Here is a 14,062-nt window from a genome sequence, read left to right on the forward strand (position 1 = left end):
GTAATTTATTTCAACACTACAAGATTATTAAGAAAACCAAGTTCATTTGTAATTCACCTTTGTAATTCAATTTAAATAAATAGAAATACTAAAGACTTGTGTTAATTATTAATCAGTGCATTCACCCTTTACTTGCCCGGCAACCCCACATAACATCTAGTGGGTTTTATTGTTCTAAGTTGATTATTACACGTTTGGCTGACGAGTTGAATTGTGACTCTTATACTCACCAGCATGCACTATTCTTGCCTTGAATTACTAGCACTTATTTCTGCGTTGAGTGAATTTTTAGGCTTGATTTCCTTGGGCAATTAATTTCTATTACTTGACCTTTCCCTAGACTGCTCAGGACATAGGTATTCTTTCCTAAGCATCGCTACGACGAGAGACTAATAAACTGAACTATTGAATTTGGCAGTTCGAGCCACAAACTAAACTTTAGAACATTTGGTCCTTCGAGCCGATGTCCGTGCTTTCGAACACATAGGGACATTGAAAAATCTGAATTATTTATTATACATCGTATTGTAGGAATACTTTAAAAACAAATGTTATAAAATAAAAAAATAATTAAAAGCTTCTTCGAAAAATAAACGAGGATTTATTCTTTATATCAAAAGTTATTAAATATTGTTAGTATTTAGTGAAGTAAATTTGTAGTGGGTTCTGTAATTATATTATAATTCTAGTCGTTAGAGAAATGAAACAAAACATATTAAGTCTTTTATATTCATAAATAACAATAAATTTAATTATATTTAAACTAATTATTGTTATACTAAAGGTTTCAAACTAGCCTTACGTATTCGATTCTTCTTTGAATCATTTGATACGCGTGGTTAATTAAATGTACTCCATTTAATAATTCTTATTTTTAAATTAGAAAATATAAAATTTTAAATAATTCAATTTTGTTAATAAAATATTTAAAAAAATTTAGGCGTACAATCAAAAACAATAATGAAGTATATATATATAATATTACGATCAAAATAAAAACTTCATAATTTAGTGATTCTGATTTTTTTACTTTGAGTTATTTATTTTTAACAATAAGTTTGTTATCTAAACAATAAGTAAAATAGAACTTCAATCATTTTCGAGATTAGAATTGTTAATTTGAATGATTTTAGAAACTTTTAATCTAAAAAAATAAAACTATTTCAGCGGAGCCTGCGGTATATATAACAAAATTATAGATAACATAAAAGACGCTTAATGATTTATATTTTTAATCAAATTATGGAACTAATAACTAGATATCTAGATATCCTTAACAAAAAGAAATGTCGATGTAAATATGCGACGCAGTGAATCGAAACTTACGCTTACTCCAAAACGATTAATATGAATTTATTTCATATTTTTGTCTACTTTTATTTCCTGAAGTAAAGGCATTTCAGTATGTTGATATAGTTTGAAAAAGTAATAGATTCTCTTTAAAACATTATCAAATTAAAAATCTTTTCAAACTTCAAGCTTTCTGCTCACCTGATTCAGTCTATTTTAAGAAAAATTTAGTAATAGCAAAGGATTACGAATGTATATTATATTTTACTCGTAGAGACTCATATCATTTATGGTAATTTTATCAACATTGGATGGATCTAAATTTTGAGTTCGATAATTGTTACGGATTGAACAGATGAAAGCGGAAGACAAAAGTGGGAGAGGTATAAGCGCGCGAACGATTGTTTATAAACACTAGTCAACGAACTCGAGTAATAGTTCTACACCGAAAACCCGAATATAGGACTAGAATTTCGAAGAATTATAACAATGAAACTCACAAAAACTATGATTATTGACGTCACGACAAATACCGACATAGTAACATCGCCACCGGTGCCCTAAAAATTACTACGAGAATACTTAAGGACTGCGCGTGCCACGCGCCAGTCAGTCTTTATCTCAGCTTAGCGTAATAACGATTACGCAGTAACACAGCAGCTCACTATTCTGTCTTCAAGCTTCTTTCTACAGTCATCACTCACTGTAGGTATACACGTACGTAATTGCTCAACCAGTAAACAATTTGACTACAATAGTGAAGCACATTTCAGAATCCGCTAATCAAACTTAACGAATAACGCGATAGTGTTAACTTAATCAAGAGTGAAACTATCGAATCATACTACATATGTTAACGGATTACACGGAACTTAAGGGAGCAGCAAAACGGTCTCCCTTTAGAAAGCTTTGGTACAACAGCAGCAGTTCTTACGCACCGACACAAAAGCAGGAGCCACCCAGTCTCACTTAGGTAGCAGCGGTACAACAGTGGCGGCTCACACGCATACTATTACAGCGGCACTTCTCGGAAGGGAAGGAGTCACTCCAAACATCACGGAGAGTACATATACTCCCGTCAGCACGTAACACTATTGAAGAAACTTCCTCTAATTATTCGCTCACACCTTTGTTTACACACTTTATGATTAATAACTATTTATTACATTATTATATTTAATAAAGGAAAGAAAGGAAACACTGCATGTAGTATTGAATAATTGCATTGCTCCTTCCACTTACCAGCAACACCTCCACCCAACATCTAAGGAGGTTTTTAGTCTGATCTCAGACAATAATAATGAAATAGTAAATGTAAAAATGTTATAGAATTTTATCGAAGAGCTACGTAATCAAAGAAGTATACAACGCATTAAGGATATAAATATGCTTTAAATACGATTTTACCTTTGAACACTAATTTGACGAAATAAGATCATTATTAATATTCTCGATTTATTATATAGAAGAAGCTGAGGGATTAATCATTTCAATGTCATGTATGGCAAAATATCGGATTTTTTTACTAACTTTAATACCAGGCAGGTAATATGAGAAAACTATCTTATTTCTATAGCCAGAAGCACGACTATTATAAATACTTTAGAACAACATCTTAAAAAACAACCGAACAAAAATTGTTTAATTATTTATAAATTTAAAGGTACAAAAAAATTATTTACGTTTTATATATGTCGTAAAAAATTCATATTTCAATATATATTATCCAAAATATCCAAGTAATATATAGATTAATTAACTTTTAATTTTAGATGACAGTAGCAAGGTATAGCCTTGCAGAAGCAGCACAAATACCACAAGAATCTCCATGTAAGTATGGTATTTTATAGTTAAGCACATAATTCATTAGATTTTTTCATATTTATAATTATTTTCCATCTTTCCTGCTCATTTAAATAGTTTTATTTAAGTAAGAAATAAAATTATTCATCTTCAAAAATAGAATTTTTAGTTATATCTTTTTGATGCGAAACTTAGTTAATAATCCATAATTTAATCTCGGGACAATGAAAAAAAAAAGATTTTAATAATGATTGAATAACGGGAGTATTAAATAGCATAAATATTATTTTTCGTTGAAGTAATTTTTAGCTAAATTTAAACAAAAAAAAATTTTTTCACGAGAAAAAAGCTTTATATAGAACAAATATTTTGTAATTTAATTCCAAGTTTAAAACTTTATTATTTTTATGTATAATATCAGTAATTTTCTTTAAAATAAAAATATATTTAATAAATGCGATAAAGTTTGTAAATTACAGTACTTAATTTCATGCGAACATACTAGTTATTACGTGGTAAATATGCACTAGACAATAATATCAAGATAGACTTAAAAATTAGAAATTATTTCTCGTGCGTTTTTCTTCTTTCACGACTATAAAATCTGATTGTACATCTAACTTTACATACTTCGCAGTCAGTTTTCTAAACTCATTGGTCTTGTAAAATAATTCTGGATTAATGTTATTATCTTATATCTTATACATGAGTTTGAAGTTCTTGTGTAATAAGCTAATTACTAAGCATGCTTAGTGTATATAATATTATTTGACTGTTAAATATTAATTTTATATGTATTTTTAATAACAAACCATTAATAGATGATAATATATCTGCATTATTTATGTATAAGCTTTGAGAATATCACTATTGTAGTAAATATTTTGTAATATTTGAGAAAAAATTGAATAAGATATTTTTAAACATTAAAATATATCAATAAAAAAGCACGAATAGAATAGAATTGCTAATCATGGCAAAATATTAAAGGATTACATTATGTATTGATTGAGATATTTTTACTTATTATATTACCGATATTCTATTCGTGACTGTTCTTTCTAAAAAGTTGAAATAAATTTTATAAATTAAAGAATTTTTCTTGCTTCGGATTATCGTCTTTATTATTAAATTTTTTCATTTGTAATTTATTCTGTACCTTAAGAATATTGTTCGAGAATGCGAGACCTTTTCGATGCAATAAAACATCTGCAAGCAACATCCTAAAATTTGTATATTTAGAGTTCAAAACTTTCTTGCTCGCAATTATCTAGCACTAGTATCATAAAACATCTGGAAAAACAATAAAATAAACACGGGAAAAACCATAGTTAGACATCTGTAAGAATTCGCTTCGGTAATTACTTCAGGCATTAATGCGATCGAACCTTCAATGCCCCCTTTCCGCAGACCACAAACTGTCTTGCTGTCGCATGCGGCAGCAGCAACGAGAGGTCTTCTTGCCATGAAGATCAAGAGACGACTAGGCCCTTAATTAGCTCTAAAGCCACAAGCGGCGCTGCTCTCGCACTATAAGGGAGGAGTCTGATTGGACGAAATATAAGGGTAGGGGTTCAAGTCAAATTTATGGTCAGCAAATGTATTTAAGGGGCGCATTTTCAATACTCATTACTCTTGATATTCCACTCTTGAGATTGCACTCTTAATAGTACTCTTAATATACTGCTCGAGATAACTCTTGATAGTACGCCCTCGATATAGTATACTGTTGATATAGTTCATACTGAGTTAAGTGTCTAGTGAAAGTCCATTACCGCTGTTACGGGAACAGTAGTTACAAGTTCTGGAGGAACGACGACATACATCGTATGTCCGTTAACGCGGATCAAGAACCGTCGTTACATGTTCAAAGGGAACGACGACTTCCACTTTTCAGGATTGTCCATTAACACGTTCAAGCAACAGTAGTTACACGTCCCAGAAGAACGACGATATAAACCCGTATGTCCACTAACGCAGTTCAAGAAACCGTCTTTACATATTTAAATGGAGTGACGACAATCCGCACATCAGAGTCCGGAGACGAGTCAACGATTAGTCTTTGTAAGTAGTATTATTACTACAATAATGACATATATTGAGATTCAGAATATTACATCGACAAGCAACTAAGGGCAAAGAAGCTCCTCCTAGAACGACAGTGCGGAATAAATTCCAGTACGCGTCGTCAAGTTCGCGCCCGCAAAAAGTTCGTTCCTTTCGGCAACCCTCACCTTAGTTCAAGTTCAGAAGCTTATCAAATTAAGCAACACACAGCGCTAGTGTAGACGAACGAAACTTCGCGCCATTCGACATTCGTATTCAACAATTAAGCTGCATAGATTACTGTACGTTTTAACACATTAATTCAACCCAAGAGTTGATCTATAATTAATAATAGTCAACCTTGTCAACAATAAATAACAGAATAAAAAAGTAAATACTTCAGCCATATTTATATTGTATTATTATAATATCCCTTCCACTTGTGACCTTTCATCGCTGCCACACAATACCCGTGGTCTCTGAGTTAGCTACGGCATCAATTTGTATTCGTCGAACCGGCCTTGGTAAAACAAGCCGGAACGGCGAATACATTTTGTACAAATATACTTTGATTAATACTATTATTATATATTCAAATTATAAGATTTTCCCTACTAAGCACTATTGATTACCATTACCATCTTCCCATGCTCATTGACGAGCATGATCGACCGCTCATGCTGATCTTTGCAACATCAGAATAGACTCAATATTCAACATCCACAGTAATCTCCATAACATTAACGACATCGCCATCACTTTAAAGAAGCACCCTCGCCACTGCAATAGAATATTCTTTTCTTTCTCTTATTTGAAGCAACCATATCACTGCAATAGTATAATTATTAATAAACCAGAATAAACAATATCTTCAATCAAAATATATATTACATAATATTTTCAGCCCTTCCACTTGTACGTTTTTCCTCCTTATCGCTACGGTGAAAGACCAATCCACTGATCTATTGAATTGGCAGTTCGAGCCACAAAACAAAACCCTCATTTTCGAACAATGACAGTTATATTTTTTATCTCATAATTTATTTATTTGTTATGTAATAAGATAAGCTCGATGATAAATAACTATAAATTACCGTACCTACTAAAACACATAATTTGCATATTTTTTATTTTTAGCATTATTAGCAATAGCGAGTACTGTACAAATCGAATGTGCCAGTGAATTTATAATAGTGCATATATCGACTGAAGGTAATATTAATTTCCATGGCCTCGTCTATCCTAGAGGTTTATCAAAGAATAGTTCGTGTTTGTACGAGTATAGAAATCAGCCAGCTCCAATTACTTATAGTTTACCTCTAAGATCTTGCAATACAATGCCTTCTGAATTGGTAAGTAGTTTTAATTCATCTTCCTTTCACTCTTTTATAACATGTAATTTTGGAATTTCAATAAGGTTTTGATACAGGTATCACTCTTCGATCGAGTTCTTCATTTTTATTGTACATAATATTATGTTTATAATAATGTATTAATTTTGTATTATGTTTCGTTGAATAAGAATTTAACGAGAATTTCGGTATCTTAAAAAAATTATTGTACAAAATTAAGATAATACCTTACTTATCTTACTTGCTGTACTAATTTACTAAGATAAGTAATGTTTGAGAGTGAAAAGAAAATCTCTCGAACTATATTCATTGGGAAATTTTCAACGGCTATTATAAAAAAGAATTATCGAACAGACATAAAATCTAAGAAAGTCTCGCTAAGGTTGCTGGAGACTCGAAAGCTTGTACATCTGGAACACTCGTAAACAGCCACTTTATTGCTCTTCGTACTACAGACGTAGAAAATATTTTGAATGCAATAAACGACCCTTGCGTTTTAACATCAAAACCCGACTAGACTGTTTATACGAGTATACTTTGAGGATTAAAATATTTGAAAACAATTGAGTGAAAAACATTTCTTGAAATTCATTGCAACCCAAAACGCGGCACGTACGACACCCGACAATCTGCGTCGCACGTATGCCTACAATATTACCAGAATATCATACATTGTTGTCAAGTACGCCAAATGTTGCCGCTTGCATCGGCTAGGCGAAAACGCTTGACCAAGAATCAACCCCCACCACGATGAGTCCCGGAGAGGGGCAAATCTTCCACTCACTTTAGGTGTTGCCGCCAGCGATGATCTTCCGACATTCTCATTGTCCATGCCTAATTTCCTCGGAAGTGGGAAAAAGGCGTGTACATTAGCATAACGCCGAAAAGCCGCGCGATCTGATTGGAAAACTAAAACCAGAAGCTCCTTGAATGGGAACTCATGGCAAGAGGCCTTAAAGGTGGGGACAAACAGGAGAGGAACGCTGTCTCGAAGGAAAAGTCAAGTAAAAGGGACTATTCGCCTACAGAAGCCAAGTCTGAAGAGAACGCAACGTAGTAGTACGTATTAATAAATTAAAAACAAGTATATTGCGATAATCCACTGACCAGACCAAGAATACTGTATCCCTGTGAGTGTAAAGTTCATCCTGTACGGACTTGCTTTGCCGCCTGCCCTGGTGATCCACTCACCTCTGGATCACATCAAGATTACTGTACCCCTGTGAGTATAAGGATCATCCTGCACACATTTGCGTTACCGCGAGCCCTGGTGACCCACTCACCCCTGGATCAGATCAAGACTAGGATATCGCTGTGAGTACACAAATATGTGATATCTACTCAATTATTGCCAGCCGGCGGCAAAACCGGCACAACACGACCATTAACATTATCTCACACTCTCTGACAAGGAGTGTGCAGTAATTATTTGTCTTTGCAATCATTCAATTCAACATCCATTAAACAATTTCAAGAGCATCTTCTGTAGTGAAACATCCCATACAAGAAACCGTTCAAGAAATCGTATCTTCACATTAGATTCAAGAAGATTCTAGAACATCCATATATAAATTGTGAAATAAATTGTATAATAAATGTATAATTAATCAACTCTCACGACTCTTGTACAAGTCCTTCCACCTATCTCCATCCCCGACGACTGCTAGAGCGGGTGGCAAACTAAGCTATTGAAGTATTGGCAGTTCAAGCCAAGAATTACGTCACTAAGTTTCGAATAAATAAATTAATGTTTATGATGGATTATAAACATAATTGTTATAAACATTAATATTCCTATACTGCCTTCGGAGTATGGTCGGTTTACTTAACCACTACCTCAGAGACCACAGTATTTATCCTTCTAAGTATGCTTACTTTTCTTTTTTATTGATTACTATTACCATTAGCATTACCCTCACCATCTTCACATGCTCATTAATGAGCATGGTTCATTTCTCATGTTGATCTTAAAACTCAGCATAGATTTAATACATACACAGTATGTATACATAACATACACAGTAATTTTCATACTATCAACGACAACCAAGGACACAAAGAAGCACCCTCATAACTGTAATAGAACACCTTTCTCTCTCTCTCTCTTTCTCTCTCTCTCTTACTTAAAGCAACCAACAAAACTGCAATACTATAGTAATTAATATCCAGAATAAACGATGTCTTAATCAAGAGTATTCATTGTACATGTTTACAGCGCATCTACCTGTGTTTTTTCCTACTAATCGCAACGGCAAGAGGCTAATCCACTGAACTATTCAATTGGCAGTTCGAGCCACAAAACAAACACTCAAATCCGAACCAATATATATTTTGTTAATTATATTATAATTTTTTATTATTTATCTTCAATGTTATTTTTATATTGGAAACATTTTTAATACTAATAATTAATGGATTTACCTTTAAAGTTGTTAATTATAAATGACAATCTAATTTAAAGCAATACATTTCATTAAAAAATAAAAATTAAACAATATAAGATCATCAACTGCAACAAAAAAAATTTATAGAAATAGGAAAACTTTATAAACTGCATAATTGAAATTAGTAAAACCAATTTAAGGATAAAACCAAAATTATTTATTTAGTCAATCATATATGTGTAAAATTCTTTTAGAAACTAATTTTTATTGTTTTTATTTGTACAAAAATAAATATTTACGTAATAATAAAAAATATCGAAAAATTTTATTCTAACCGAATAATAATTTTTTTTATTTTTCTATAATATAAATATATTGAAGTTTTATATTTTTCTATAATATAAATATATTGAAGTTTTATATTTTTCTATAATATAAATATATTGAAGTTTTATATTTTTCTATAATATAAATATATTGAAGTTTTATATTTTTCTATAAATATACATTGAATTTACATTTTCATATTCATCATGATTTGTAAGGAGTATGAATGAAGGTGAAAGTGAGTAAATAAGGAGATTTCGTATGTTGGTTATGTGATGAGGAGAGTGCAAGTGTATTCTTGGTAGCTTGAAGCGTAATTCCCTTTCTCCTCATACAATGCGTTGCTGTAGTGAGAGACACTATGAGTTGCGGTGGTGGGAGACTTGCATTGAAGGGGGCAGCGAGTTAGCGCCGCCCCTCGCCGCCGGCGTGGAGTGAGCGCCGTAGTGGTCGAAGTGGTGGGAGAATGTCCATGTTGCGTCAGTGAGCGTGAGGACCGCTCCTACACCTGTAGCGGTGAGTGCCGTTCGTGATGTGTCGTTGCGTAGGTTTTCGTGAGATCCGATGTGGTTGTGGTAGTGGTGCACGTCCGTCGTGCGTTGTTGCTTACGTAGTTAACAGGAGCCGTTGGAGTCGTAATCGTAAGGATCGAGCGTGGTGCGTAGCTTACTTGAATTGACTGGAGCCGTTGTAGTCGTAGTCGTAAGGAACGAGCGTCTGATCTTAGCTTACGTGAGTTATCTGGAGCCGTTGTAGTCGCAGGGCGAGTCTGTCATGAAGAGTACACGGTCGACCTAGTATGAGAGAAAAGCGCCGCAAGTGCAGCTCCTTAAATATTCTCGTACGTACTTGCGGCGCCGATAGCCCATCGATGGCTGTTGCTATGCCGATATTTGTCGTGACGTCAATAGGGCATAGCCTTGTAGGGTTCATTGTTATTACTTTTCGATATTATAGTCGTACATTCGAGTTTCTGTGTAGAAGAATTTTTCGAGTTCGTTGGCTAGTGTTTGTAAACAAATGTTCGCGCGCTCATACCTCTCCCACTTTGTATTCCGCTTTCAACTGTCTCAATCCGTAACAGTATCAATATAAGTAGACTATACATTTTGTTTCATTCAAATTGTTCGATTTTGAGGGTTTGTTTTGTGGCTCAAACTGACAATTCAATAGTTTAGTGGATTAGTCTGTCACCGAAGCGATCAGTAGGAAAAAAACATAGGTGGAAGAGTTGTAAATATGTACAATTGTTCGATTTTAAGGTATTTTTTATGGCTCGAACTGCCAATTCAATAGTTCAGTGGATTAGTCTCTCGCCATACCGATTAGTAGAAAAAAAACACAGGTAGAAGGGCTGTAAATATGTACAATTGTTCGATTTTAAGGGTTTGTTTTATGGCTCGAACTGCCAATTCAATAGTTCAGTGGATTAGTCTCTCGCCATACCGATTAGTAGAAAAAAAACACAGGTAGAAGGGCTGTAAATATGTACAATTGTTCGATTTTAAGGGTTTGTTTTATGGCTCGAACTGCCAATTCAATAGTTCAGTCGATTAGTCTCTCGTCATGATAACTTAAGAGGAAATAATAAGTTGAAGGGCTGAAAAATATTATGTATTATGTATTTTTAGTAAAAACAATGTTTATTATTTGTTAAGTATTATAATAATATTGCACTATTGTTGAGAGAGAGATTATTCTATTGTAGTAATGAGGGTGTTTCTTTATGTTCTTGATTATTGTAGATTCTATGGATATTACTGTGTATCTTGAAAGTTGAGGTTATGCTGATATTGTAAATATCAGCCTGTGTAATCGATCATGCTCATGAGGTAGCATTTTTGAATGTTAAACTTAACATGTTTGAACCAAGTATGCTTGATAGATGAAATAACTATATAATAGATGAAATATACTTGATAGAGTGTAAGATCTTTTGATGGAAATTGGTGCGTAATCAATTTTGTCTTTATTTATAATGGGAACAGTAGAAAAGACTAGTCACATGCAAGAGTCATGAATAACAAGTCTTCGAGTTTTGAAGCACTTGATAAAAATGTATTTATAGTGGATTATTCGATAAATTGTTGTCTGACCTTGACAACGTAATTGACGTATTGCGTCACCTGTGTCGAATGTTTGAGGGGCTGTACGGTGTTCAAAGTATTAGTTCGAGAGAGCGTACTTATAGACTCTTTAAAGGATGTACGGTGTTCGAAGTGTTAGTTCGAGAGAGCGTACTGTTTGCGCGTATGTGACTAGCTTAATTGATAATATAAAGAGATGTACCTTGTAAACTGCCGACAAGGTGTGTTGATTTACTGCGTAGCTAATGTGTCCCCTTTGATTACGATTCCAACTGGCTTTATTGTAAATCACTACCTAATCTTGCTGATTTCCTTTTGATAATCCACGTGTATTTTTAAGTAGGCTGCCGAATATGTGGCCACGTATTGTCGTTACAATATATTATAACACTGAGCGGTAATTACAGTTAAGTGAGCGGGAGGTAGAATTACAATGAGCCTATAAGCCTTTTGAATACGCACACGAAGCTGAAGGCTTGATCGTTCCGTCGCGGCTCTGCTGAAAATATCGACCGTTCCATGGCTTCTACTGGTAGATGGTTAGATCGGTTCACTATGGTCGGGTCACGGCAAGATGTTAGCCGCAAGCACACTTCAGCGAGGGTGGTTCGACAAGAGATGTTTAGCAAGAGAGCGAGGCACGCCGCGTGCTTGTCTTATATATCCACGCGGCGGCTCACTTAGCTGGCAACAAAGCATCGTCGGTGTTGCACTGGAATCTTACACGAGGCGTAGAAAGAAAAATCTAGAACTTTCGAGAATTCGACGAAAGAAAAGGTAGGGCGTAATACCGATAGAAACTTCCGGGCGATGTTATTACTCGAAGACCATATAAACATTACGGGCCATTTGAAACCAAAACATAACAAGTATACGAAAAATTCTCGCCCAAGTGTTTACAGAAATCTGAGATCTAAAAGGCCGGCGATGCCGACAATCGGCGGTTTTGTAACTGGCTTCGATCTCGATCAACAATGTATACTCTTGATTAAGACATCGTTTATTCTGGTTTATTAATAATTACAATATTGTAGCTCTATGATTACTTCAGGTGGGAAAGAGGGAATGATTCTATGGTAAAGGTGAGGTTGCTTTCTTGTAGTGGTGACGATGTCATTGCTGTTATTGATGTTAGCAATAGATGTTGAATGTTGGGTTTATGCTGATGTTGAAAGATCAGCATAAGCAGTCGACCATGCCGATCAGATGAGCATGGGAAGATGGTAATAGCAGTTAGCAGTACTTAATAAGGAGAATTAATTATGCTCATCAGGGAGATCATATCAATGTCTCTGTCGTCTTTAACACATAAATCGACCACACCCCGAAGGGAGTCCGGGAGTTTGTACTTTTCCCAATTTCAATTCTTGAAAACTACTACAATCCCGAACACAAATATATATGAAATAATGCCCATACATTGAAGATTTTGCTACAATTTAAATAATAAAGAATTACTAAATATTTATTTGAAATAAATAAAAAAGGTTTTATGTTTGGTAATGAAAATTGATGAATTTAACGGTATATGTATATGTATACAGTATATGATCAAATCAGATCGTTTTAAGAAGTTTATGATCATATCAGGTGAAATGAAAAGGAATATCTGGCAAAGCAAAGAACTTACATTATTTAATAAGTTATTTATACTTGTATTTTAACTTTTCTTGATTTTTTCTATTCTTATGTTTTTTATCTACATAATTGTTAGTAACATTAAATTAAATCTTTTGCCAATTTAAGATATATAAGCAACAATTTATATTTAAAATTTAGTTTATTCACTACAATATCATACGTTTGAATATGATAGTAATTTTTATATAATTATTATTGTATTTGTATACATGAAAAGGTAAAATAAATAAACATTTAATAAAATTAAAAATACAATGATTCTAAATTTCTTTACTATTCCTCTTATAAATAAAGAAAGATTATTTCGAATCAATAAGCTTAACCGAAGTATCCCTTTTAATGACACCTTTTGTATAATTTTATTTTTATAAAATTTTTATTTTGTTCTGTTATATTGACATAGGATTGTTTATTCTGAACTATTTGGACTTCTTTTATAATAATAACAATTGATTATTATTCTTAATGTAAAACATTATAATCACTATTATAAAAAAGTGAAAGTTATAAAGAAATATTTGATCAATAAATAATTAATCACTCCTGTTTGAGAATGAGAGACCTTTTTTAATACAATAAAACATCTGAAATATTTCCAGTGAATAATTTGCTTATTTACTCTTGCCTATTTTCAAGCGTGCTCATATTTTCCCGGTACGGTAAAATTGATGTGTTTACAGCCAAGAAGACGTTGATTCTGACTGAGTGTCGAATATACGTAAACTAACGAGTACAAACATTTCCTGAAAATTCACTGCAATCCAAAACTCTGCACGTGCGACAATAAGCAACAGGCGTGCGTGCGGACTCGGCCTTTGGGACAATGCTTGCATTTTTCCAAGTGCGCCGCATCTAGTTGATCGCATCGGAAAAACGACCACGCCCGAGAGGACCCTTCATCTAGCCAGATTCCAGGAAAGGGAGAGGTGACCAATAGTAAAGGCTCCCAACTTCCGACACTTTCCCGATTAGCAAATTCGGGACTGAGTCCGAAAGGAAGTGGAAATGAAGGCGTGCATAATCTATTGTACGACCCAAGATCAACCACTGATTGGTTAATTAATAAAGGAAGAAGGGATCCCAAGTGGAGCGGGATCAGTGAACCATTTAAGAAGGGACTACGTAATGTACC

General features: G+C 33.6%; 1 protein-coding gene across 2 annotated transcripts in view; it reads left to right on the forward strand.

Moving 5' to 3' along the window:
• Positions 1-14,062, forward strand: part of pio (zona pellucida domain-containing protein piopio) — a 29,003-nt gene that overhangs the window by 11,323 nt on the left and 3,618 nt on the right. For both annotated transcript variants that reach the window (XM_011505416.1, XM_011505418.1), the window contains exons 3-4: positions 3,063-3,120; positions 6,277-6,491. In XM_011505416.1, the coding sequence (XP_011503718.1) occupies positions 3,063-3,120; positions 6,277-6,491 (273 nt within the window). The remainder of the gene's footprint in view (positions 1-3,062; positions 3,121-6,276; positions 6,492-14,062) is intronic.

The sequence above is a fragment of the Ceratosolen solmsi genome, unplaced genomic scaffold (assembly GCF_000503995.2).
Source record: "Ceratosolen solmsi marchali unplaced genomic scaffold, CerSol_1.0 scaffold94, whole genome shotgun sequence".
Lineage (NCBI taxonomy): Eukaryota > Metazoa > Arthropoda > Insecta > Hymenoptera > Agaonidae > Ceratosolen > Ceratosolen solmsi.